General features: G+C 62.5%; 3 protein-coding genes across 4 annotated transcripts; 2 read left to right on the top strand and 1 right to left on the bottom strand.

Annotated features, from left to right (window-relative positions):
- The first annotated feature begins 1197 nt into the window (after positions 1-1197).
- Positions 1198-3186, top strand: LOC122192429 (ras-related protein Rab-15-like). Of its 2 annotated transcripts, none has more exons than XM_042892966.1 (7): positions 1198-1348; positions 2007-2067; positions 2169-2229; positions 2315-2392; positions 2479-2568; positions 2863-2928; positions 2993-3186. In XM_042892966.1, the coding sequence occupies exons 1-7, from the start codon at positions 1225-1227 to the stop codon at positions 3146-3148; spliced, it is 636 nt and encodes a 211-aa protein (XP_042748900.1). In that variant the 5' UTR covers positions 1198-1224; the 3' UTR covers positions 3149-3186. The 2 variants fall into 2 exon arrangements, with proteins under 2 accessions (XP_042748900.1, XP_042748899.1); XM_042892965.1 differs by having other exon boundaries at positions 2848-2928.
- Positions 3187-3516: 330 nt separating this feature from the next.
- On the top strand, positions 3517-5415 carry LOC122192428 (glutathione peroxidase 2-like). Its single transcript, XM_042892964.1, has 2 exons — positions 3517-4849; positions 4919-5415. The coding sequence occupies exons 1-2, from the start codon at positions 4226-4228 to the stop codon at positions 5267-5269; spliced, it is 975 nt and encodes a 324-aa protein (XP_042748898.1). The 5' UTR covers positions 3517-4225; the 3' UTR covers positions 5270-5415.
- A 367-nt stretch (positions 5416-5782) lies between these two features.
- LOC122192431 (protein Churchill) lies at positions 5783-7483 on the bottom strand. Its single transcript, XM_042892970.1, has 4 exons — positions 7413-7483; positions 7198-7333; positions 6494-6564; positions 5783-6065 (listed from the first exon to the last, which is right to left on the bottom strand). The coding sequence occupies exons 1-4, from the start codon at positions 7449-7451 to the stop codon at positions 5973-5975; spliced, it is 339 nt and encodes a 112-aa protein (XP_042748904.1). The 5' UTR covers positions 7452-7483; the 3' UTR covers positions 5783-5972.
- Between the last annotated feature and the right edge of the window lie 280 nt (positions 7484-7763).

Raw genomic sequence — 7763 nt, 5'->3', positions numbered from 1 at the left:
GCTGCTGCCGGCCGGGCCGACGGCGGCCGGGCGGGGACATAAGACCACGCCCCTTACGGGGTAGCCACGCCCTCCGCCGTTGGCCACGCCCACGCCGCTCTGAAGCCCCGACCACCCCGGGGCAGGCGGCGCTGCGTGGCGGCGCGCTGGCGTTGTGTGGTCAGGTGACGCCGTGTCGCAGTGTGGCCGCGGTGTCACCTCGTGGCGCTGCGACGCTCGGGCCGCGCAGGCAAACCCCCAACCCTGGGGGTGTTCCCCGGGCTGGCTCTGGGCGTCTCCACCCCATCACCCCATCCGGTGCGGCCTCACAGAGACCTGCGGACGTCTCCCATTGTCCCCACCAGTGCCCTGTGGGCCATCCCATTCTGTCACCCACGTCCCCCGCTCCAAACCCATGCGTGTCCCCACCCCATACCCCCTTCCGCATCTTCCCAGTGACCCAGGATGTCACCCAATGTCACCTCCAACGTCGCCCAGTTGCGCCTCTACACTGTCCCCTGCTGTGTCCCCAGCTGTTGCCCACATCCCCCGCTCCAAACGCACGTCCCCCACCTTGTCCCATATCCCCCAGCTCCTTCTCATGCTGCTTTCCAGTGACACGGGACATCTCCTGGTAGCCCCATTGGTGTCCTCCAGTGCATCTGCGGGTGTTCCCTGCCATGTCCCCACCTGTCACCCACATATCCTGCTCCAAACCAGTGTGTGTGCCCCCTGCACCTCCCCATGCTACCTCCTCCTGGTGACCCCCAGTGCATTCCCAGATATCTGCTGCGGTGTCACCCATGTCCCTTGGGTCCAAACCCGTGTGTGTGTCCCCAATACCCCCTTAATGCGCTGTGGTTCCTCCCAGTGCCTTGGCTGCAACTCCAGGTGTTCCCAAATGGTCCATTCCATACACCCCATTGCTACCTCTCGGTGCCCCAGGACATCTCATACTGTCCCTGTTGCTGTCCCCCACCGCATCCCTTTCTGACCCTTGCTGCGTCCTCCTCTGTCACCCACATCCCCTGCTCCAAACTCACGACTCTTCATCGAGCCCCTACATCCCCCGCTCCAAAACCGTGTGTGCCTCCACCTCGAATCCCCATGGTGCATCCCTCACTGCCTCCCCCCCCCCCCATCGCTCCCGCCTCTCCCTCCCGGTGCCCGGCGCATCCCCGCGCCCCGCCCCGGTGCCATCCCGCAGGATCCCCTCCCCCGGCCCGGCGGCGGCGCGAGGCCGCCATGGCCAAGCAGTACGACGTGCTGTTCCGCCTGCTGCTGCTCGGCGACTCGGGCGTGGGTAAGACGTGCCTCCTGTGCCGCTTCACCGACAGCGAGTTCCACCCGGCGCACATCTCCACCATCGGTACTCGCACCGGGGATGCGCGGCGCCAGGGGGTGGGAGCTGGGAGACGGGAAACCGGGCGGGTAGCGGGAGCTGGAAGCAGTGAGAAAGCGGGGGTAGGGGGGGCTGGGAGCAGAGCAAAAGCGGGGGCAACGGGAGCTGGGAACACGGGGGAACCTGGAAACCGAGGGTACCGGGAGCATCCCGGCTCCGGGAAACCGGGAGTGACGGGTAGTGGGAAAATGGGAAACTGGGAGCACCGGGAGGTGGGAGAATCCGGAAGAGGAGAAATTGGGGGCTGGGAGCAGTGAGGAACCTGGAAACTGGAGAAGTGGGAGCTGGGAGAATTGGAAAAATGGGAAGATTGAAGCTATGGGAAAATGGGAAACTGGGAGCGCTGGGAGCATCGCAGCACCAGGAAACAGCAGGGAAACCGGGGGCACCGGGAGCCACCACACTGGGGACAGGGAGCAGCGGCGAGCTGCAGTGCTGGGAGCACCAGAGGGCAGCGGAAGGAGCTCCGCGGGGGTTCAGAGTGGCACAGCACAGCTATGGGCCAGGAGGGCTGAAGGGGTCTGTGGGGGGGCGTCCCCAGTCCCAGCTGAACGTAGGGAGGAAGCACGGAACCATCCCCCAGGAAAAAAAATAATGATGATAAAGCTGCCGTCCTCCCATCCAGGGGTGGACTTCAAGATGAAGACGATCGAGGTGGATGGCATCAAGGTGCGCATCCAGATCTGGTGAGTGTTTGGGGAGGTCACACCCCACGGTGCCCCCCCCTCGGGGTTCATCTGAGGCATGGGGTATGGAATGACTTCTCCAACCCCCTCCATGCCCCCAGGGACACGGCAGGGCAGGAGCGGTACCAAACCATCACCAAGCAGTACTACCGGCGGGCACAGGTAATAGGGGCATGAGGGGGAGAAACTGAGGCACGGGGAGGTCAAAGTGCTGCCTCTTCTCCCCTCCCTGGTGCCTTTCCTGCAGGGCATTTTCCTAGTGTATGACATCAGCAGTGAGCGCTCCTACCAGCACATCGTCAAGTGGGCCAGCGACGTGGACGAGGTGGGGCCTCAGAGGGAGGTCCCTTTCATTTATAGGTGAGGTGAGAGGTGCTGATGTGCTCCCTCCTCCCCCATCCCTTTTCTCAGTATGCACCCGATGGTGTCCAGAAGATCCTCATTGGGAACAAAGCAGACGAAGAGCACAAGAGGCAAGTGGCCAAAGAGCAAGGGCTGCAGGTGAGCTGGTGGGGTGGCACCCCCTGCGTGGCCAGGGCCCCCCAAAGCACCAGGACCCCCCCCCGGAGCCTCCTGCACCCTGAACATCCCCTTGTGCTCCCCCCAGCATCACCCAAGTTCTCCCTCCAAATGCTCCCCCACCTCCAGCCTCCCCTAAAATTGCCCCACACCCCAATGCATGGCCATAGACTGTGCACCCAATGGGACCGTCTGTCTGCCCCATGATGTTGAGAAATGGGGGGATGACCCCTCACCCAAAATCCTATCGGCACCGCCGAGCCCTTTGCCTCGCAGCTTGCCCGGGAGTATGGAATGGACTTCTATGAGACCAGTGCCTGCAGCAACCTGAACATAAAGGAGGTGTGTGGGGCTGAAGGCGGGTGCCTCCCACCCCATCCCAAAGGCTGACCCCATTTCCCTGCAGTCCTTCACCCGACTGACGGAGCTGGTGCTGCAGGCGCACCGCAAGGAGCTGGAGGGGTTGCACACTGCCACGGCCCCCCCTGAGCTGGCCCAGCTGGAGGAGGATGAGCAGCAGACCCCAGGGGGGCACGACAACCCCAAAAACTGCTGGTGTTGAAGCCTGGCCTCCCCCTGCCCTGCTACAGAGGGGGCATGGTGGGGGGGGACACAAGGAACGGGGACTTACCCCCACTCCACCGCAGCCCCTTGGTGTTTGGGGGGGTCCCAGGCACTGTTGGCATACCCTGCAACCCTGTTTTGCACACCGTTTCCACAATAAAGGAGATACTGGAGCCCCTTCACCGGGAACGGTGTCACCTGGCGGTGCCACCATGGTGTCCCCGGCACTGCGGCAACCCAAGCAGTGATGAATAATGGAGGGAACCCACCAGTGTCCCCTTTCCTAGGGTGGGGACAAGGTTGTGGAGATGTGGAGATGCAGCGGTAACAGGGCCATGGGCACCAAGCAGTGGGCACTGGGATGGGTGGGAAATGGATGGATGGCAGTGGGAAGTGCAGGCGTTAGGATGATCATAGGCGCCGGGATGGAGGGACAATGGGATGGTGGTGTGCAGCAGGGAAGAGCTGGGCACTGGAACATGGTGGTATCAGGGTAGCAGCGAGCACACGGTTGGGTAGGCAGTGGGTTGGTGGTGGGCCATTCGGGATGGTTGGGCATTGGGTTGCTTACTGGGATGGGTGGGCATTAGGATGGTGATGGGCACCAGTACATGCAGACACTGGGATTATGGTGGGCACTGGGATGGAATGACATTAGAAGGGTGGTGGGTAACGGGGCATGTGCATTAGGACGGTCATGGGCACTGGGAAGGGTTGTGCAGCAGGATGGTGGCAGACAGCTGGATATTTGGGCATTAGGATGCTGTTCCTTATTGAAACTGACAGACACTAGGATGGTGATGAGTGCTGAGATACGTGAGCATCGGGATGATGGTTGGCAGTGGGATGGGGGAACCTTAGGGCAGTGGCGGTCACTGGGATGAGTTGGCAACAGAATGATGGCCACTGGCCCTTGTGGTTATTAGGGTGGTTACGGACAGTGCAACAGTGGGCACCAGGGCAGGTGTGTTTTAGGCCACTGTCACTTCCTGGGATGAGTGAGCATTGGAATTATGGTGGGCACTGGGACAAGCCGACATTAGAACAGTGGTGGCATTAGGATAAGTCGCGGGCAATGGGACAGCACTGGACATCAGGATGGATGGGTACCAGAAGGATGACACGCAGGCAGCAGGATTATGGCTGGCACGGGGATGGTGATGGACACTGGGACACGCAGGCTTCAGGATGGTGGGCACTGGGATGGGCGTGTGCTAAGGACAATGTGGGGGCAAACACAGCCAGCACCCTGCGCCCAGCCCCAGGCTGCTTCAAGCTCTGTGCTGTGGCAGCCACATCAATAATTGAGGCCGGTGGCGCTGCCCTGGCCTTCCCCCACCCCGTCCCTGGGCAGGTGCCAGCAGGTGGGCCGGCTCTGCTTTCCACCCAGTCACAGCACAGATGCCGTCACGTGGGCACAGGTCAGCCTTTAAGGCGGGCAGGCAGGCGGCAGAGCACATCGTCACCTGCAGCCATGAGCATCCCCATCGCCAAGTCCTTCTACGACCTCAGCGCCACCTCCTTGCAGGGGGAGAAGGTGGACTTCAACGTCTTCCGCGGGCGGGTGGTCCTCATCGAGAACGTGGCGTCGCTCTGAGGCACCACAGTGCGGGACTACACCCAGCTCAACCAGCTGCAGGCACGCTACCCGCGGCGGCTGGTGGTGCTGGGCTTCCCCTGCAACCAGTTCGGCTACCAGGTAAATCCACGGGAATGAGGGGACGCGGGGTGGCGGATGATGCGGCTCAGCCCCTCGTACCCTTGCCAGGAAAACGGCACCAACGAGGAGATCCTCAACTGCCTCAAGCACGTGCGACCAGGGGGCGGCTTCGAGCCCAACTTCACCCTGTTCCAGAAGTGCCAGGTGAATGGGAAGGACACCCACCCCGTCTTCGCCTACCTGAAGGCCCACCTGCCCGCCCCCATGGATGAGGCAGACCACCTGATGGCCGAGCCCCGCTTCCTGGTGTGGAGCCCTGTGCGGCGCTCTGACATCTCCTGGAACTTTGAGAAGTTCCTGGTGGGGCCCGAGGGGGAACCTTTCCGTCGCTACAGCCCTCGCCTGCCCACTGCCCAGATAGAGCCCGATATCCAGCGCCTCCTTAAGCTGGCCAAGTAGGGCCGTACCCCCCCCCCCAGATAGCCCCTGTCCTCTGCCAGGTGATGGCCCCCTCCGAAACCCCCCTGGGGAGGGGGTCTGATGGGGTGGAGGGCTGGGGCCGCTGGGATGGGGCTGGCGGCAATAAATGAGCTGGAGGCAGCATCCAAGCCCCCTTGTTTGTGCCCCCCTTCCTGGTTTTTGAGACACCGAGCACATGGGATGCAGGAAGTAGTTGTGCACAATGGAACAGTGCCAAAGCGTGGTGGCAGCTCCATTATAGGAAGAGAGGGGGAGAGGTGAAAGCAATTTCTGCAGCCTCACAGTGAGGGTGTGCCACCCCGCCCTGCCCACAACAGGAATGAGTGCCCCCAGAGGGGCACAGCAGGCAGAGTGAGGCAACAGCCTTAGAAGGGCTTTGGGTGGGTGGGGAGGGAGTTTGGAGCAGAGCAAGCACTGGGAGGTGGGGCACAGGAGAATGACATCACCCCCAGCCTGTTCCCACCAAGGGGGGGAACAAATACAGAGTGCTTCTGCATGCAGCTCTGAGCTGTACCAAATTCACCTTTATTGCTCGCACTCCTCAGGCAGCTGCGCTGCACAGAATCGTTTCAGGGTGCCAACAGGCTGCCCCCCCCCTTTCCCCCCCCCCCTTCTTTTCATCAGCACAAAGCGGTCTCAGGTCAGGGCTGAAGCCCCCCCCACCCAGGGTTACAAACTGCCTTCAGAAGAGTGGGGTCATCTGACGTGGGTCGTCAGGCAGGATGCTGACCGAGTCCTCGGCGCGGCCGCATAGCAGGCACAGCATGGTGTACTCCTGGAGCAGAACACAGCGCAGGAAGGGGGCTCAGGCCACACTATCCCCTCCCTCCACTGCCAAGGAAACCTGAGCTGTGGCTGACACCTGATCCCTGATTGCAATCAGATCACAACGGATTGCATTTCATCCCCCCAGGACCCTGCCTCACTGGTTGCCCACAGCCCATTTTCCAGCACTTTGCTGCTGAATGGGCAATGAGCCAGGGAAGAGGGATGGGGAGTGTGGGGTGGCTGCTTTCATGTGTGTCACAGAGCTCCTGAGCTGTGCACCTGTGATACCGGGACCAGTGCCAGGGCTGCTGCTCACCTCCAGCTCCCTCCAGTGGCTGTGAGGGCAGGTGGGCACTAGCAAAAATGAGGGCACCCCCCAGGGCTGGGGAGAGACCACGCAGCACAGCAGAACCCCCTGACCCCTGGAGGATGTACCTGGTAGTCATCCACCACGCTGAAGGTGTACTCGTGGCGTGCAATCAGGTGGTGGCAGTTCTTGCACAGGTCTGCAGAGGAAGCCAGGTAAGGGCCTTCAGGGATGGGGATATGATGATGTGCCCAGCCCTGGCACAGTGCTCACCGGGGACCCTTGGCTTCACCTCTGAACCCACCTCAGCCCCTACACGGGGCAAAAGTCCCACCCTGGGATGCTGAGCCCCCTGAGCCCCAGGTTAGGTCTCAAAGCACCAACCCTCCCCCCCACTCCCCCAGCGGGTAATCACCCCTGTAAGGTCCCAAACCCTCAATATCCCCCTCAAGGCTCAACTCCTCCCAGTTTCCCCTTTATGGCACCGGACTCCCAATGCCCCCTCGAGCCCAATACCTAAACACTCCCTCCACTATCCTCCCTCTCCCTAATATCCCCCATACATCCCTCCAACACCCCTCTCTTTACAGCACCAAACCCCACCAATTACCCCCTTCAGACACAAGCCTTGAGCCCCAGTTCCCCCCCTCCTGGAGACCCTGCAACACCTCCCCCCACACAAGGCAAACCCACCCTAAAGCACCAGACCCCCAACACACCCCTCCACCCCCAAAAAACCACCAAACCCCCAAGAAACCGCCAGGAGTCCCACACCCCCCTTCCAGACACCCTCAGAGCCCCCCCACACCAGGCCAGACCACCCCCCGCTCACGGTCGTAGGTGATGATCTCATCGTCGCCGTGCAGGCCGGCGGCGCGATTGCCCAGCAGTACGAAGTCCCGGCGGCCGCACCGCGCGCACCCCACGAAGTTAAGGAGGAAGGAGCCGCCCTCCAGGCACGTGGTGCCCTACGAGGGGACACCGCACGGCTCGGCACCGGGCTTCGGTGCTCCCCGGCCCCCCCCGGCCCGGCCGCGGCCTACCCACCCTCTCGGGGTACTCCGTGCCCACACAGCCCCCGCACATCACGCCGCTTCTCGCGAGACTTCCGCCGCGCATAGGGTGGCGCTTTGCGCTGACGGAGGCGTGGCCAAGTATAACCACGCCTCCCCGGCCCCCCCCCACGAGCGCACAGGGCTGAGTGGGGGCAGCTTGAGTTTTTGAGGGGTGGTGGGGTTGCTCGCAGCTACGGGCTGCCGTTAGGGGCAGCTGGCACTGTTGGGCTCCTAGGACTGGTTGGGCTCACCCAGCACCCAGGGGGGCACTCAGGACCAACGGGGGGCACCCAGGAATAATTTAGGAGGCACTGAAGGCCACTGGGGGGGGGGGGGGGGGGGG

The sequence above is a fragment of the Lagopus leucura genome, unplaced genomic scaffold (assembly GCF_019238085.1).
Source record: "Lagopus leucura isolate 7727_CA_CO unplaced genomic scaffold, USGS_WTPT01 59932-0_obj-0_obj, whole genome shotgun sequence".
Taxonomy (NCBI): domain Eukaryota; kingdom Metazoa; phylum Chordata; class Aves; order Galliformes; family Phasianidae; genus Lagopus; species Lagopus leucura.
The sequence above is the reverse complement of the archived record's forward strand: the minus strand, read 5'-3'. Positions and strand labels throughout refer to the sequence as shown.

Coding starts and splice junctions, on each gene's coding strand:
- LOC122192429 (XM_042892965.1), top strand. CDS start 1,225: ATGGCCAAGCAGTACGACGTGCTGTTCCGCCTGCTGCTGCTCGGCGAC. Junction 2,068..2,168: donor AAGGTGCGCATCCAGATCTG/GTGAGTGTTTGG, acceptor CCATGCCCCCAG/GGACACGGCAGGGCAGGAGC. Junction 2,230..2,314: donor AGTACTACCGGCGGGCACAG/GTAATAGGGGCA, acceptor CCTTTCCTGCAG/GGCATTTTCCTAGTGTATGA.
- LOC122192431 (XM_042892970.1), bottom strand. CDS start 7,451: ATGTGCGGGGGCTGTGTGGGCACGGAGTACCCCGAGAGG. Junction 7,334..7,412: donor GCACGGAGTACCCCGAGAGG/GTGGGTAGGCCG, acceptor GTCCCCTCGTAG/GGCACCACGTGCCTGGAGGG. Junction 6,565..7,197: donor TGAGATCATCACCTACGACC/GTGAGCGGGGGG, acceptor CTTCCTCTGCAG/ACCTGTGCAAGAACTGCCAC.